Source organism: Podarcis melisellensis (assembly GCF_964234715.1).
Source record: "Podarcis melisellensis genome assembly, chromosome: 18".
Lineage (NCBI taxonomy): Eukaryota > Metazoa > Chordata > Lepidosauria > Squamata > Lacertidae > Podarcis > Podarcis melisellensis.
The window spans coordinates 2976383-2995033 of NC_138536.1; the positions used below are offsets into that span (position 1 = coordinate 2976383).

The 18651-nt window shown below is 46.2% G+C and overlaps 1 protein-coding gene across 2 annotated transcripts in view; it reads left to right on the forward strand.

The window, feature by feature from the left end:
- The first annotated feature begins 5504 nt into the window (after positions 1-5504).
- Positions 5505-18651, forward strand: part of CRLF1 (cytokine receptor like factor 1) — a 29988-nt gene continuing 16841 nt past the window's right edge. Inside the window, exon 1 of one of the 2 annotated variants that reach the window (XM_081895752.1) lies at positions 5505-5958. In XM_081895752.1, coding sequence (XP_081751878.1) covers positions 5889-5958 — 70 coding nt within the window. In that variant the 5' untranslated portion in view covers positions 5505-5888. The remainder of the gene's footprint in view (positions 5959-18651) is intronic. The other variant, XM_081895751.1, reaches the window with a different exon arrangement.

An 18651-nucleotide genomic window follows, 5' to 3' on the forward strand; every position in this document is an offset into this window, starting at 1 on the left:
CAGCGAAGCGCCGTACTTTCAAAGCACGTTTCCAACACCATCCCGAAGAACCCTGGGTAGCATAGTTTGCTAAGGGCACTGGGAGTTGTAGTGCCGCAACTATAACTCCCAGAGTTCGTGGGTGCGGGGGCTTTCGATGTATGTTGCACACGCAGCCAGGGCACAATTGGGGCAGACCCACACTACGCAAAAGCACACCCCGTCCGGAGAATTCTGGGAACTGTAGTTTAAGGGTGCAGGGGGGCGGACTTCAGTTCCAGGAACTTTTTGAGGAGATACGTCATGTGCATTGGATAGGCTTTAAATGTATAGTGATTTTATTCAGAGAGTAAATCTAGTCCTTCCCGCCAGAGTGGTACTTATTTATCTACTTGCACTTTGACGTGCTTTTGAACTGCTAGGTTGGCAGGAGCAGGGACCGAGCAACGGGAGCTCACCCCGTCATAGCGGGGAATCGAACTGCCGACCTTCTGATCAGCAAGGCCTAGGCTCTGTGGTTTAACCCACAGCGCCACCCGCGTCCCACTTTCCACGCATACCTGTGGTTTATCCTCAATTGCGTACGGGCTGTGCAAATTGTCACAAGAGTTCCTGGTAATAATAATAATAATAATAATAATAATAATAATAATAATAATAATATTTATACCCCGCCCTCCCCGCCCAAGACCGGGCTCAGGGCGTCTAACACCAAATATAAACACAATTGATTGAAATACAGCTTAAAAAACAAGATTAAAATACAACATTAAAATGCAGCCTCATTTCAGTGGAAACTAAAATCAAAAACTTCTTGGGGGATAAAAACGTCAAGTCTTCACCAAGGCTAACTTGTACTGTATATCATTTTTTAAAAGAAATAGCCATAAGCAAAAGTTCTAGTCCTCATGAGAACGACGGGGTTTCTGTCTTCTCCAAGATGCTGGGGATTCGAACTCAGGACCTCTGGCATGCAAGCCTGGGGGGTGGGGGTGGACAGAGAATGTCAGTCCCTGCGACCCCGAATAAAACTTCCTAATTAAATCTCAGTTACGCTAACCAAAACCTGGGGCAGAATTGGAGCCCTCGGTGCCCAAAGAGGGGATTTTAAAAAATGTTTATTTTTTTTAATAACTTTTTAATTCACAATTAAAACAAAACATATTATCCAGAAACATATCATCCTTATTTCCCCCCCCATTTTTCCTCCCTCCCCCCACAGAAAACACCCACCCCCACCTTCCCCCCCGTTCCTGTCTTTGATTTCTCCGAGAATGCTGTTTTCTGCATGTTACACAGTTGTATAGATCCTCAAACTATTTAGCTGATTATTATCAATAAAAAGTTTGTGAATTCAAAGCCAGCCAAGGAGTCCAGTTCACTTTGTTGCGTCTTCAAATACTTTGTAAAGGGTTCCCATTCATCTTTAAAGTCACAGTTATCCTTGTCCCATAGCTTATATGTCAGTTTTGCCAGTTCTGCATAATCCATCAATTTTTCTTGCCATGATTCTTTAGTTGGGGTTTCTTCAGTCTTCCATCCTTGTGCTATTAAAACTCTCGCGCCCGTTGCCGCATACATGAAGATGTTTTCCAGCTTTTTAGGCAGATCTTTCCCTACAATCCCTAATAAAAATGCTTCAAGTTTTTAAACAAATGTTAAATGGAACATTTTCTTCAATTCGTTGTATATCATTTCCGCAAAAATTTTAATTACCTTACAATCCCACCACATGTGATAAAATGTCCCCTCCCTTTCCTTACACTTCCAACATATATTTGAACTAGTTTTGTGCATTTCCCCTAACTGCACTGGTGTCATGTACGATCTGTACATCATGTAATTCTCCTTCCATAGGGAACAATCTGTAAATTTTAAATCGGTTTTCCATAATTTTCCCCAATCTTCCACCATAATGTTATGACCTACATCTTGCGCCCATTTAATCATAACTGGTTTTACCTCTTCATCTTTCGTCTCCCATTCTAATATTAAATTTTTATTTTGGAAGCAAGGGGGTGGTTCCTGTTTTGAGTCCTGGCTAAAGAAAGTACCGTATTTTTTGCTCTATAAGACTCACTTTTTCCCTCCTAAAAAGTAAGGGGAAATGTGTGTGCGTCTTATGGAGCGAATGCAGGCTGCGCAGCTATCCCAGAAGCCAGAACAGCAAGAGGGATTGCTGCTTTCGCTGCGCAGCAATCCCTCTTGCTGTTCTGGCTTCTGAGATTCAGAATAATTTTTTCTTGTTTTCCTCCTCCAAAAACTAGGTGCGTCTTGTGGTCTGGTGCGTCTTATAGAGCGAAAAATACGGTAACTCTGCTAGAGTTTTCCTCCCCGTCCAAGATTTCTCCCGCTTGGTGTGGGATGGGTGATTCATCTGGCGAAAGGTCGAGAGGGGAGAAAATAGCCACTAAAACACATTCCCGGCAGCTGGGTGACTCAGTGGGTGTGTGATGCACCAAACTGCCGCCCCCCCCCCCAGGATAAACCGTGCACAAGCGGTTTTTGCACGGGGGACTGTCATTGCCTGACCTTACAAACAATTGTCTGCCCGCCTCCCACCCAATTTTACTCCCTTTTCTTCCTGGAAATTCTCTCATTGTCCGTCAAGCCGTTTTTCTCGCTTTGGGTTCCTTGCAGACTGCAAATCCAGCTTTCTGCCCTGGCTGCGTTTACTCAGCAAAGGGGTGTGTGTGTGTAGAACTCTGTTCATGCTCAGAAGCACCCTGGAAAGTGAGGATGGGGAAAGGCTGTAGCTCAGACCTTTGGCTTGTGGAGGATGCCAGGTTTAAGGGGACGAGAGAGACAGAGACCCTGGTCTGGAAGTTTGAGACAGGTGGACCGATGATCTTATTCGGTGCAAGGCAAGATTTCTAGTTAAATCAGTCCTTCATTCAGAACTATGAGGACTTTTGTTGTTGTTTAGTCGTGTCCGCCTCTTTGTGACCCCCTGGACCAGAGCACGCCAGGCCCTCCTGTCTTCCACTGCCTCCCACAGTTTGGTCAAACTCATGTTGGTCCCTTCGAGAACACTGTCCCACCATCTCGTCCTCTGCCGTCCCCTTCTCCTTGTGCCCTCCATCTTTCCCAACATCCGGGTCTTTTCCAGGGAGTCTTCTCTTCTTGTGAGGTGGCCAAAGTCTTGGAGCCTCAGCTTCAGGATCTGTCCTTCCAGTCAGCACTCAGGGCTGATTTCCTTCCGAATGGAGAGGTTGGATCTTCTTGCAGTCCATGGGACTCTCAAGAGTCTCCACCAGCACCAGAATTCAAAAGCATCCATTCTTCGGCGATCAGTCTTCTTTATGGTCCAGCTCTCTCTTCCATACATCACTACAGTGGTACCTCGGGTTACATACGCTTCAGGTTACAGACTCCGCTAACCCAGAAACGGTGCTTCAGGTTAAGAACTTTGCTTCAGGATAAGAACAGAAATCGTGCTCCAGCGGCGTGGCAGCAGCGGGAGGCCCCATTAGCTAAAGTGGTACTTCAGGTTAAGAACGGAACTCTGGAATGAATTAAGTACTTAACCTGAGGTACCACTGTACTGGGAAAACCATAGCTATGACTATACGGACCTTTGTTGGCAAGGTGATGTCTCTGCTTTTAAAGATGCTGCCTAGGTTTGTCATCGCTTTTCTCCCAAGAAGCAGGCGTCTTTTAATTTCATGACTGCTGTCACCATCCGCAGTGATCCACAGGGCGGGCGCCACCACCGAGAAGGCCCTCTGCCTGGTTCCCTGTAACCTCACTTCTCGCAGTGAGGGAACCGCCAGAAGGCCTTTGGGAGATGAACCCCGGTGTCTGGGCTGGACGATGGGGGTGGAGACGCTCCTTCAGGGATACTGGGCCATTTAGGGCTTTCAAGGTCAGCACCAAGGCTTTGAATTGTGCTTGGAAACGTCTTGGGAGCCAATGTAGGTTTTTCAGGACCAGTGTTATGTGGTCTCAGCGCCCGCTCCCAGTCCCCAGTCTAGCTGCCGCATGTTCTCACAGTGGCCAACTAGTTGCCCCAACAGAAAAACAAAAAGCAGGATTTGAAACAAGAGCAACTCTCCCCGCCTGCGGTTTCCAGCAACTGAGATATGGAAGCAAACAAACAATAAAAAAACCCCACCGTTTGAATATATATATGGATTTTGCCCTTAGCTCATCAGCGCCATCTAGTGTCACATTTGTATAATACATTTACAACACACTTAAAACGTTATATAGGAATTTCCTGGCAGACCAGTTAAGTTCCTTGGCACAAACAGGGGCTACTTCCTAGGCCTCATAGAATTGTAGAGTTGGAAGGGACCCCATGGGTCATCTATCCCAACCCTGCAGGAATTTCAGGACTTGAACCCAGAACCCTGAGATTAAGTGTCTCGTGCTCTACTGACTCAATGACAGATCTCTCTGTGTGATTCTAAAAGCCAACTTAATCTGCTTATTTTTTTTTTTAATGGGACAGGTTTCCTGAGGTTAGCAACTGATATGTGGAGGCAGAAAGGTTTTCAGGGAGGGAGGGAAACCGAAGCAATTTGCAAGCTTTTAACTTACTCAGAACTCTTCGTCCAGCCCTGTGCTACTCAAAAGCTGACAAAGTTGAATCGACCCCAATTAGAGAGAGAGAGAGAGAGAGAGAGAGAGAGAGAGAGAGAGAGAGAGAGATGGAGAAGGAGGCGCTCACCCATTCCAGGAACATCTGGGCTGGGGGAAGATTTCAGGTTCGACACAGAATTGTCCTGAAGACTGGAAAAAAACAAAACCACCCATTTCACCCTGAGATATTCTTTTTCTTGACCTATCAATTTTCGGGGTGTTTGTTGACAAACAGGTCTCTCAGGTTAGTTATATGGAAGCAGAATAAGGGGTTTGGGTGGGGGGTTTGGCGGAAAAGAGGAAGGAAGCCCAACCACTTTGCAAGCTTTTAAAGTCACACAGAACTCTTCGGAAACGCCTGCGGCGGAGCCCTGCGCAACCCGAAAGCCTGCACAGTTGAGTCAGCCCCATGAAAAGAAAAAAAGAAAAGACACACCCCCCAAAAAACCCCCACGCGCGCACGTTTTCGCCCTGCGCTGGAAAGCTTATTCGAACTGCATTGGCACGCGAATAAACCCAGGCGTCGGTTCCTCTGTTTTGCTGAGGTCAGAGGGGGTTTCAGGGGGTTACAAGACTGGACTGCGCCCCCCCTCCAGTATTACTCACCTCAGCCATTGCGCGGAGAACACAACGCGGGTGTTTGCGCATGAGAGAGAGAGAAAGACCTTTTTCCCCTTGCGAGATTTCTTCCCCAGCTCCCCAAGAAAGAAATGATTTTTCCTTACAAAAGAAAGCAGTTTTCAATAGATGAGCCAAAAGGATTAGGGCGGGGCGGGGGGGAATTGAGTAGGTATTTATTGCCCTGAGTCAGAAATGATCTTTTCAGCTTGCTGATTGAGCAACAGGCGGGATTTTAAAAAAAAGTGTTTTTTTGCGGGAGGAGAGAAATGGAAAAGGGGTTTAGGGTGGAGAGATTTTGAGAGGAGAGAGACGCCCCTCTTGCAAAAGGATGCGACGCGTCTCCAGGAGGGTCTCTCCCCTCGCAGGTCCATTTCAGAAAAGGACTTGCTAATTTCAACTTCATTGACTCTCACCGCCACCCAAAAAAATAATAAAAAAGGCCAGAGGGGCGGGGATGGGCGGGGTGTAAAAAGCGCATTAAGGAACTTGTCAAGTTGAACTGTTCAGACTTGCTTAGGAAATATCTTGTTTGTCTCTCCATAATTTTCTCCCTTTTTTTTTGGAGGAAAAAAGCTTTGGGGGCAGAAAAAAAAACCACTTATCTATTTAGCTGCGCTTTTCTTTTTTAAGAAGCAGGGAAGAATAAGAGAAGGGACTGGTTTTGTTCCTATCCATTTCATTTTATATATATAGGGTTTTTTTTAATGTTCTGCATCATGAACAAAGTATTTGTTCTGTGCCTGTGGATTCTCCTCCGAGTGGATTCCCTCATGTGTGAGTACAGCTCTCCGGAATCTCTCCTGCGTAATTTCTAATCTATCTATCTGTTCGTTTATTTTATTCCTGGTGGGCAGATGGGCGCCTGGCGCAGCCGGAATTGCAATAGATGGGGGAATTAAGAAGTTGGGCGCCCGGAGGCGACGGTGATGGGCGCGTTTGTTTTTCTTTTCTTTGCGGCACAGGAAACCCTGGCTATTTAAATACTTTTTAAAAAAGCAGTCTCTTCCACTTAAGAAACAAATAGATGCCCAAGGGTCTTCTTTGAGAATGTGTGTCCTTATTTTTATTTAAGAGGGACGCTGCGTTGTCCAGCTTGGGAAGGAGAAAAAGGCTAATACCAGCCCTTATGATACCTGTTTTTAACAAGAAAATCGATTATTATTTTTGGTCGTGGGAGGTTGGAGGGATGAATCTAAGCCGTGCCAGGCAAAAAGTCCCATAAATAAGGGATTGGAAGGGAAAGCGCCACCGGGAGTTCCGAAGCGCAGTGATTTTCTCTCTGCGTGAGAGAGAAAGCGCAATTTTTAAAGATCTTCTTCCCCTCTCTCCTTTAAAACGCCTCTAGGGATTAATTCCTTCCCCACCCCGGCTCCGAATCTCCCTCCCTCTCTCCTTCTTCCTCCTCCTCCTCCTCCTGCTCCTTCTTCACTCCCTCTCTCAAAAATTATAAACCACCTTTCAGGGTAGCTGCGCGTGGCAAACTTAGGCGTGCGTTTTTGGGGTTGGGTGGGCATTGATTTAGGAAAAAAGGGGGGTGTTGCAATGTGGGTAAGGGGGGGTCCGCCTAATTCAGGACCACCTTCCCCATCTCTTCCGCAAGCCCCCTCGATGCTTGAATCTGATCTTCACCTCCAAAGACTTCACATCTCCGCTGTTCCAACAGAGTTTGCTTTCTGGTTTGGTTTGGTTTATTTTTTTATTTACCAGCTCGGAATCCTCTCCCCCCCCGCACGCTCCCCTCCCCTAAAAAAAATTGCATTAAAAAATAAATAAACCTAAGCATGCCAGTGGTTGGAAAAACCGGTAGGGAGGGGGGCACATTGAAAGACACCCCCCCTCTCCTTTGCGTCTTTGTCCTCGTCAGGCAATTCACTTCCTTAATTTAGCTGTGCAGGCTGTGGGTGGCCAAGGCAGGCCAGGGGTTTTGTGTGTTTGTGTTTTGTGTATCTGTGTGTGTACACACACACACAAATTGTTTTATTTATTATTTTTAACCCTTGGGAGAGGAAGTGGAGGGAGAAAGGATAGCCCCCCAAATTGTGTGTGTCTGTGTCAAAGCCAGACAACAAAGGGAGTTGAGTTAAGCGTCCTTCTTTTTAATTCAGGTGAAGAAAATTGTCTGTTTTTCACACACCGAAAGTGTCAGGATAGGGACCATCAAACCTGTTGCATGTTCCAAACAAAGACATCAGTCCTCATGGAGTATTGGAGATTAATTTCTCTCCCTGGTTTTTTTTTGGGGGGGGATGGGGGGAAGAGTATCTAAAAACCTGAAACCCAACCCTGCCTTGTTACAACCCAGAAATATCGAATCTTCTTCTTTTTTCTTAAACCTGCTGTTTTTAAGCAATCGCCTTCCACTTTGCGATTCATTTTCCCTCTCCCCCCTTTCCAGCAAGAATAAAACTCCTTCGTGCCACTTTCATATATATAGTTTCTGCCCATCATGAAACCCCTGCAAAAGGCACGTCCCAAGACCTGTTCTTTATTCCTGTATATGCGTGTTTTAAAAATCCATATAACAGTACCCCCAAAAAACCCTATATTTTTTCAGGGAGGTGGGCAGGATCTTGGAATGGAAGGTGGAAAATGGGCATCCACTTTTGCAGCCGAATCAAAATGGTTAATCAGTCTGGATAATTTTACTGCAGTCCACCAGAAGAGAACAATTCCCTCTCCAAAAACCCAGAACTTCCCAAAACGATAATGACTAATGCACATTAAATCCTGGGCCAATCCTAGCCTGCAATTTACCCTACACCCTCCAGAAGTCTTGGAGCAAAAGAGAAAAAATTTACGCACCCGCCAAAGAATTCAAAACTCCAGGACTGTGATCTCTCGATTGCTGTATCTCCCATATAATCCCTCAGACAGATCTCTAGGGGCAGCAAACTGCTGCTTCGCTCTTGATTTATCACTATTATACCTGAAACACTTTTATTTTCAGCGCTGCGTTCTTATAGAGAGACCTTCCGTCAAACCTCGCAGATCCCTGGGGCCAAACTTTGTAGCAAAAAATGTCCTGTTTAAAAATATCTACTCCGCACCTCATAATAATAATAGCAATCCACACATCTCAACTTTCTGTAGGGCAATTGCCCCACAGAGAGGGCAATTCTTTGCTTCCAGAATAATAATAAAATTTTCCGGTAATGCTAGAGAATCCGTCTTCTTACTGCATAGCGGAGGATGCGAGATAATCCACTGGATCCCCTAGGTTCAAAGTAGTGGAGAATCTCCCTCTGTTCTTTGCAGTCCATGAAACATATATATTAATTAATTTATTGTTTGTTTGTTTGTTTGGGGGGTCATTGGCGTACATACACAATGATTTACAGTAGGATATATATCTATTTTTCCTAAGAGAAGGCCAGCATTGATTGGAGTTTATGATCGCGGGAAACAATAGAGGAAAATGGAAGTTTGAGAATGAAAATGAAGGAAATGTGTAAACCTTACAAAGGGCAAGATATTCCTACACACCAAAAACAAGGGTGAATCTGTTCCGTATCCTCACACACAAAAACCACCCTGCTCCTTTGTCTTAAGAACAATGAGAAATCTTGATCAAAGTAAATTCTCCGCAGCAAATTCTTCTTTTTAATCCCAATAATTAATGTTAGAAAGTCGTGAGGGTGGCCTGCTCTCATCCTCCAACTGTGGCCCGTTGCCAAATCACTCGGGTCTTTGCCAGAAATCTCTCCAAACGGGGGGAAAGTTGCTTTAAAAGCCTTAAAAGCTTTATTTTAATTCTTTCTCCCACTGTTTTTTTTTTTTTAAAAAAAAGGCCTAGATGGCCCTATTAAATTTCTTGCAAGGAGGACTTTTCCCGGCCGTCGAAATTTGGCGTTTCGGTCCTCCAAACTTTCTCTAGCTCGCAGAAAAGGAGAAAGTGGATTTTCCACATACACCAAACCCTTGAGGGTTGTAAACACAAAATTTAGCTTTCGTTCTTGGAACGGATCTGGTCCGTCCCGCTCCGAAAAGACAGGAGGTGATTCTCTTTGGTGGTTCAGGGAAGCACAGAAATGCTCCACTCCTGATACAGGAAGTTTAGATTTCCTCTTCAGGGTGAGAGATTTCTCCAAGGAGGTGGTGGGGTTTTACCACACACCCCCAGGGGAAAAAAAGGGTGCGATGGGCCAGAGCACAGGCCAATAAAAACTCCTTGTCTCTGGTGGGACAGTCGCAACACAAAAACACACAGCTGAGAAGCTTGTTTGGGGGGGGGGGAAACACAGTTTCTGCACACATACAAAGCGGGGATCTGGAATGAAACCGAACACCGAGACAGTGCCGGGACAGAGCTACACCTGTGTCCGTCCGCAGCTGGGCCCTCTCTGGAGGATTTCGGCGAAAAGGCTCCCTTCTTTTCCCCTCTGGGTGGCTCAGGAGGAGAGCACCTGCTTGGCATGTAGAAGGTTTGAGGTTCGATTTCTGGCAACTTCAGGTTGGGCTGGGAAAAGGCCTCTGTTCAAAAGCATTTATTCCCTTGAGGACTGGAGACTTGGTTCTTTTCAAAGGAAGGGCAAGAGGGAGGACACCTGCTTGGCATGTAGAAGACACCAGGTTTGATCTCTGGCATCTTGAGGTCGGGCCGGGAAAAGGCCTCCATTTGAAAGCGTTTATTCCCTTGAGGACTGGAGACTTGGTTCCTTTTAAAGGAAGGGCAAGTGGGAGGACACCTGTTTGGCATCCAGAAGGCTCTGAGTTCAGTCTCCAGGTTTTTTTGCATGATGCTACCAGCCAGTGCAGACAATACTTTTTTGCAATCTCTCTGCCTGTACCCCTGGACAGATGTTACCAGCCAGTGCAGGCAATACTAAGCTGCAGGTCTTTCTTGGTATAAGCAGTGCCTATGTTCGCAGTAGTGATGTATGGAAGCGAGAGCTGGACCATCAAGAAGGCTGATTGCCGGAGAATGGATGCTTTTGAATTCTGGTGCTGGAGGAGACTCTTGAGAGTCCCATGGACTGCAAGAAGATCCAACCTCTCCATTCGGAAGGAAATCAGCCCTGAGTGCTCCCTGGAAGGACAGATCCTGAAGCTGAGGCTCCAAGACTTTGGCCACCTCAGGAGAAGAGAAGACTCCCTGGAAAAGACCCTGATGTTGGGAAAGATGGAGGGCGCAAGGAGAAGGGGACGACAGAGGACGAGATGGTGGGACAGTGCAGCATGAGTTTGACCAAACTGCGGGAGGCTGTGGAAGACAGGAGGGCCTGGCGTGCTCTGGTCCAAGGGGTCACGAAGAGGCGGACACGACTAAACGACTAAACAACAGCAACAACAATGTTCCTGTTTATCCAGAACCATGAGGACTAGAAACCTTATTTTTAAGGCCTTGAAGCAGGTGGAGGAAGGCCTCTTTTGCACGCTGAAGACGCCAGTTTCAATCCCCGTCGTCTCCAGATTCTTAGCTGAAAGAGCTGGAAAAGACAGGACCTTTTCTGTGGTGACTCTGCATTTGTGGAATCTCTCTCCAGGATGTATTTTGTGGGGGCTTTTATTGTAATTTTAGTTGGTGGGATCTGTGGATGAAGGGCGGTATTCAAATAATAATAATAGTAATAATAACCCCTATGAAAAATCAAAAATTTATGGCTTCCAGAAAGCTGAAATAATGGCAAAGAAACAGATTAAAACATGCATCAAATTCAATCAATCAATCAATCAATAATAATAATAACCCCTATGGAAAATCAGTAATTTATGTCTTCTGGAAAGTTGAAATAACAACGGACTAGGAAACAGATTAAAAAGTATATCAAGTTTAATAATAATAATAATAATAATAATAATAATAATAATAATAATAATAATGTCTTTTCTCCAGGCCAGGACAATAAAATTACCACCTTGAAAAAGTAAGAAGGTTGATATAACAAGAGCAAACAATGGAAATGTTTCAAGTGGGGCGTCAAAAACATCACAGAGATGAAGCCTGTTATCATGAGGCAGGAAGTTCCAGAGGTTAATTTGGGTCTCCGCTCCGAAATGCAGAACGTCTTGTAAGCTGTGTCCCTCTCTCTCTCTCTGAGGCCATAACCTCGATGTCTTCGGCTGGCCTTCCACCTCCTGACTTCAATTAGCGAGACGTCCAAACGAGCTTCCGTCGGGATTAGGTTTCTGCGACGCTGCCGTTTTGCCAGGGAAATGGAGACGTCGAACGTTAGGGGGGGGGAAAGCCCCAATAGTGACCCCTTGCCCCCTTAAATCCCACATTCTAGGAACTGACCACCGAACACCTGGAAATCCTCCGATTTAATCGAGATCACGAAGGCCGGATTAACTCCGCGGCCAAACCTGTGTCGAGTCGGGTATAGCAGACCTTGTCAGACTGTCGTGCGATCCCTGGGGTCAGATCCGCGGAACTGCAATTTGGGAACGGACACCTTTCTCGTGTTTCTTGAGAGCCGAGTCTCGGAAGGAGACCTTATTCCATTTTATTTCTTTTAAAAGAAAAATATTAATTTTTCCAAATTTATAACAAACATAACAACAACAAAACATTACAATATAAAAAACAAACAAACATTTATCCTAACTATTAAAACCCCAATTTTGTTACCATTGTTAGATGTCTACCTCAAATCCCCCTAGCTAACTAAGCCGCTTCTGGCGAACCAGAGCAGCGCACAGAAACGCCCTTTACCTTCCCGCCGGAGTGGTACCTATTTATCTACTTGCATTTTGTGCTTTCGAACTGCTAGGTGAGCAGGAGCAGGGACCGAGCAACGGGAGCTCACGTCATCATTGCGGGGATTCGAACCGCCGACCTGATCGGCAAGTCCTAGGCTCTGTGGTTTAACCCACAGCAGTTGTTGTTTAGTTGTTTAGTTGTGTCCGCCTCTTCGTGACCCCCTGGACCAGAGCACGCCAGGCCCTCCTGTCTTCCAGTGCCTCCCAGTTTTGTTAAACTCATGTTTGCAGCTTCAAGAACACTGTCCCACCATCTCATCCTCTGTCATCCCCTTCTCCTTGTGCCCTCCATCTTTCCCAACATCAGGGTCTTTTCCAGGGAGTCTTCTCTTCTCCTGAGGTGGCCAAAGTCTTGGAGCCTCAGCTTCAGGATCTGTCCTTCCAGTGAGCACTCAGGGCTGATTTCCTTCCGAATGGAGAGGTTTGATCTTCTTGCAGTCCGTGGGACTCTCAAGAGTCTCCTCCAGCACCAGAACTCAAAAGCATCCATTCTTTTGAACCCACAGCGGTTAGGGTTAGTCAAATCAGTCAAATCAGCTGAACTGGGTTCCGCCTAGTCACAAACACAAACGAACCGAAAAGCCTCCGAAATAAAAACACAAAATGAATAGCAAAACCAAAAGAGCCTAATACAGTTGTACCTTGGTTCTTGAACTTAATCCGTTCCAGCAGTCCGTTTGACTTCCGAAATGTTCAGAAACCAAGGCGCGGCTTCTGATTGGCGCAGGCGCCCCGGAAACAATCGCCGACGGCTGCGTCAGATGTTTGGCTTCCGAAAAACATTAGAAAACCGGAACACTCACTTCCGGGTTTTCGGCGTTTGAGAACCAAGGCGTTTGAGAACCAAGGCGTTTGAGAACCAAGGCACCACTGTACTTTGCATCTAGGTGATGCGTGCGATTTTAAATCCTTAAGTGCGTCAGATCAATGCTTGAAAGGCACTCTTAAAAAACGCAAGCAGTCCGTTCATTCTCTTGGCTAGCACAATAAAATTACTTGGATTGGACTGGCAAACCAGCTGCGATCTGTCTTCCTTCCACCCACCAAGCTCATAGATAATAAAACAAGAATAAGAATATTTTCCCCGAAACATGTATTTGTTGCTTCAGAATCTGGCTACTTCCCTCCCCCCCCCCCTTTTAAAGGACTAGTCCGGTGCAATAAAAGCCGAAATAATAAAAGGGATGTCCGTCATGTTTTATAGAACTATAAACGTCCTGGGATTAGCGGACGTTTCCGTTCAAATAAACGCAGGGTTAAATATATGTGGCGAGGAAAGCTTTTGGAACTTGGGAGATTTTATGGATGCGTATAGTTTTAAGCCCATCAATGTTTTAAACCACTGGTTTTGGGGGATCTTAGTTTTGTCTGTAATACGCCTTGAATCCCATCAGGAAAAAAGTGGGGAAATTAATAATAATAATAATAATAATAATAATAATAATAATAATAATAATAATAATAATATTCTCTGCTGTTTGCTTCTGGTGCAGCTTCCGAGATATTTTTGTTTGAAAAATGACATTAAACACTCCTTGCTTCCTGTTCTTAATGCTTGCAATTTTTCAACGTTGCGAATTCTCGGCTCCTCAATCCATCCCAGTTATACTCAGAGTTAGGGTTGCCGTATTTCCGGACACAAAAGTTATTGACCTTTTTTTTGGCAGGGGGTCGTCAAACTTCTTGAGCTTCCCCCCCCCAAAAAAAACACCCAGTTTTTGAGCAATTTTAAATGGCTGCTGAAAATTTCGTACGGACGCAGCTTTCGGTTGCCGAATCCCAGGAAGTTCTGGGCGTATGGCGGCCCTACTCAGAGTAGACCCATTGAAAGGAGCAGGCTTACTGCAAGTTCGTCCTGTCTGCTGATTTTAGGGGGCCTAGCCCAGGAGGAGGGAACTGAGGGCCAACATTCCCTTCTCGGCGGTTTTCGGGGGCCGCGTGTTGTTGGTGGGTGCGGCCAGAGAGGACAGTGGGAGGAGCAAGATATGTTCATTTGCTCTCACATCGCTTTCTGTCTGGGAAAGCAAGAAGAAAATAAATCTAGAAAGCTTCCATATTATTCGATTTTTATTTAGCAGCTTGACCTCACCCCTAAAAGGTGTGGTCCGTTTTCTCCTGACGGATGCCAATATTTTTATTATATTATATCATTACCAGTATTGTTGTTATCATAGAATCCTAGAGTTGGAAGAGACCACAAGGGCCATCGAGTCCAACCCCCTGCCAAGCAGGAAACACCATCAGAGCACTCCTGACATATGGTTGTCAAGCCTCTGCTTCAAGACCTCCAAAGAAGGAGACTCCACCACACTCCTTGGCAGCAAATTCCACTGTCAAACAGCTCTTACTGTCAGGAAGTTCTTCCTAATAAACATTAGGTGGAATCTTCTTTCTTGTAGTTTGGATCCATTGCTCCGTGTCCGCTTCTCTGGAGCAGCAGAAAACAACCTTTCTCCCTCCTCTATGTGACATCCTTTTATATATTTGAACATGGCTATCATATCACCCCTTCACCTCCTCTTCTCCAGGCTAAACATGCCCAGCTCCCTTAGCCGTTCCTCATAAGGCATCGTTTCCAGGCCTTTGACCATTTTGGTTGCCCTCCTCTGGACACGTTCCAGTTTGTCAGTGTCCTTCTTGAACTGTGGTGCCCAGAACTGGACACAGTACTCCAGGTGAGGTCTGACCAGAGCAGAATACAGTGGCACTATTACTTCCCTTGATCTAGATGCTATACTCCTATTGATGCAGCCCAGAATTGCATTGGCTTTTTTAGCTGCCGCGTCACACTGTTGTCTCATGTCAAGTTTGTGGTCAACCAAGACTCCTAGATCCTTTTCACATGTACTGCTCTCAAGCCAGGTGTCACCCATCTTGTATTTGTGCCTCTCATTTTTATGATTATTAAGGCTGGGCTGGCTCTGTTGGTAGCGCATGAAACTTCTCATCTAAGGGTTGTGGGTTCGAGATTCCATGTTGGGCACAAGATTCCTAAATCGCAAATGGGTTGGACTATGTCCCAGCCAACTCTGCGATTCTGCCCTTCTAAGCAATCTCATGCCAATGCACAACTGAAGACAATTTGAAAACAGCTAAGAACACAAAAGCGGAAATTGCATTTACAGTGGCGCCTTGGTTCTCAAACTTAATCCGTTCCAGAAGTCTGTTCCAAAACCAAAGCGTTCCAAAACCAAGGTGCGCTGCTTTCCCACAGAAAGCAATGCAAAACGGATTAATCCGTTCCAGACTTTTAAAAACAACCCCTGAACATGGATTTTACTAACGAGACCATTGATCCGTAAAAGGAAAGCGATAAACAATGTACTGCAGCCGCACAATCGATCCATCAGTAGCCGGACTGGGTTCCACACAGTCACAAAAACGAAATGAAAAAGCCGCAAAAATGCAAAATAAATAGCAAAAAGAGACAGACCTCAGCGGTATACTCAAATCAGAAGCGTAACACTCAAAACGGAGCACATTCGGCTTCCGAAAAAAGTTTGCAAACCGGGTTTTCCGGGTTTGCAGTCTTTGGGTTCCAAGTTGTTTGAGTACCAAGGCGTTTGAGAACCAAGGCACCACTGTAAAAATGGAAGCCCTTGCAAATAGACACTCGTGGTTAAAAAGACCCAATTATACGAACTGGGAAATCCCACTGGGACAAAAATGCTTTGAGATTGTGGCTTGCAAGGGCCAGAACAGGGGCAGCCGCAATAATAATAATAATAATAATAATAATAATAATAATAATAATAATAATAGCCTGCCTTTTGTCCAGGTCAGGGCTCAATCTGCAGCTTGCAGATAAAATACAAAAATGTTAGGAATGTGGGCAGGGCCTTATCGGTGGTGGCGCCTCTCAGGCAACTTTGGAACTCTCTGGTTTGGGAAGCCGGACTGGCTCCTTCCTTGCTGTCCTTTTGCCGGCCAATGAAGACTTTCTTCTTCCAACCGACTGCTTTTAAGGAAATAAAAACGCGGCGATGTTTTTACTGCCGCCGTTATCTGCATTTTCAACAGATTTTTTTTGCGATATTGCTCGGATTCCGTTATCGTTTGATTACTTGCCAACGACGATCTCGCATATGTTTTTAGCTTTTCGTGTTTTATCCGTGCCACATTGCTTTGTGCAAGCGGATTTGGCTCCCGGGTCTGGGGGAAAGGCGGGATAGGAATAATAATAATAATAATAATAATAATAATAATAATAATAATACGAGGGATTGAGGAGGGAAAGCTTGCAATTTCAATCGCTGCATTCTGGTCTCCTCCAGCTGTTTTGAAAAGTACCAATAATAAAAGAGGGAGAGAGAGAGAGAGAGAGAGAGAGAGAGAGAGAGAGAGAGAGAGGTGCTGTAAAAGCCAGCCATTCGAAAAAAGCAAAAGCAAATAAATGTCTCTGACACCTTGGAAATCTGGTTTCACTTCCTGGAATAACTTAACACCTGATCAGTAGGAGAAAAAAAATAAAAATAGAAGGAGAAAGTGATAAAATCCTTCACAGGTATAGTGGGACTGAAACTCTCCAGCGCAGCTCCAAGATTCTCCTCTCCCAGTGTGAAAATTTCACACCTTTCCCTTTTAAAACACATGTTTTGAGGGGTTCTTGCATCTGGGGGAAACAAGGGAGGAGGCTATGGGAGGAAAACAGCAGGCGTCTTCTGGACCACTGGGGTTTTTTTGGTTTTCGCTAGCGTTTAGAACGACGGGTGGGAAATTTGGGGTCCCCTGCAGAGGGGCTCTCCATCTCGAAATCCCTCCGGAAAACAGATCCTGGAAAGATTTTGGCTTTCGTCGCAGATTTGTGTAGACTCCTCCACTGTTTTCCTGCCCCATCCCTCCCCTTCGTCGGGGACGGACGGACCTGACATCCTTTGGTAATTGCTGTGTTTTGGGGACGTCCTGTACTCTGTTGTTGTTGTTGTTGTTGAGTTGTTTAGTCATGTCCGCCTCTTCGTGACCCCCTGGACCAGAGCACGCCAGGCCCTCCTGTCTTCCACTGCCTCCCACAGTTTGGTCAAACTCATGTTTGTAGCTTTGAGAACACTGTCCCACCATCTCGTCCTCCGTCGTCCCCTTCTCCTTGCGCCCTCCATCTTTCCCGACATCAGGGTCTTTTCCAGGGAGTCTTCTCTTCTCCTGAGGTCTTGGAGTCTCAGCTTCAGGATCTGTCCGTCCAGTGAGCACTCAGGGCTGGTTTCCTTCAGAATGGATCAATTTGATCTCTTGCAGTCCATGGGACTCTCAGGAGTCTCCTCCAGCACCAGAATTCGAAAGCATCCATTCTTTGGTGATCAGCCTTCTTTATGGTCCAGCTCTCACTTCCATACATCACTTCTGGGAAAACCATGGCTTTAACTATACTGTACAGACCTTTGTCGGCAAGGATTGTCCTAATACATATACTTTTGTTGTTGAGTTATTTAGTCGTGTCCACCTCTTTGTGACCCCCTGGACCAGAGCACGCCAGGCTCTCCTGTCTTCCACTGCCTCCCGCAGTTTGGTCAAACTCATGCTGGTAGCTTCAAGAACACTGTCCCACCATCTCGTCCTCTGTCGTCCCCTTCTCCTTGTGCCTTCCATCTTCCCCAGCATCAGGGTCTTTTCCAGGGAGTCTTCTCTTCTCCTGAGGTGGCCAAAGTCTTGGAGCCTCAGCTTCAGGATCTGTCCTTCCCGTGAGCACTCAGGGCTGATTTCCTTCCGAATGGAGAGGTTTGATCTTCTTGCAGTCCATGGGACTCTCAAGAGTCTCCTCCAGCACCAGAATTCAAAAGCATCCATTCTTCGGCGATCAGCCTTCTTTATGGTCCAGATCTCACTTCCTGGCTAGGGTTTCCATATTTTGAATAAAAAAGAGGACACAATGGCCAAGTTTTAACTGTGGATCGCTATGACGACTCTCGTTTTACCAAAAGAGGGTGCATCTGGGAGGGAAAACGGCAACCCCATGAGGACTGGAATCTTGCTTTGTTTTTAAGGGAAGAACCGCCACTCTGTATGGGCAGAGCTTTTGCTCCGTATGCGGAAAGCCCTGGATTCAAAACCCGCCGTCCCCAGACGGGGTTGGCTAGAGGCTGCTCCCTGCCTGAAAGCCTCGCAGGTCTGCTGCCAGCCCGTGTGGACAATACTAAACTGGATGTAACAATCGGAACAACTAAGGAGGAGGCGTTCCCCCTCTGCTGCTACGGACACTGAGCAGAATTCGTCTTGGCTCTCCACAGACGGAACCAATTACCTCAATATTTGGTTGCCCTTTTGCTGAGTGGGTCCAGATGTTGCGGGCCGTATTCCCACCAAAGGATCAATTAGCCTTGCAAAGGATCAGGGCATAGGGAGGTGGGGGGGGGAGAGGAATCGGCGCTTTCCCTCCAGATGTTGTCGGACTCCGAGCGGCGGTGGAAGCTGGCATCCCAAAATATCGAAAGAAACCTCTGTATGTTTACATCCTGCTGTTTCCTCCGAAGGGGACCAATGTGGGCTGAGCGTTGCTCTCTCCCCCCCCCCATTTAACCCCCCCCAAACAATGCTGTGAGGTAGGTTGGGCTGGGAGGCAGTGAACGGCCCCTGATACCACCCACATGATCTGGATTCGAACTCGTGTCTCTCCCAGGTCCTAGTCTGAAACACCAACCCCTTTCGCCCTCCAGATGTTGATGGTTACAACTCGCACCCCACACTTGCGGGGTCATAGCTCAGGAACATCGCGAGGGCCAAAGGTTCCCCGCTTTTAATCGGGGGGGGGGCATCTTCAGTTGAAGATGCAGAGGG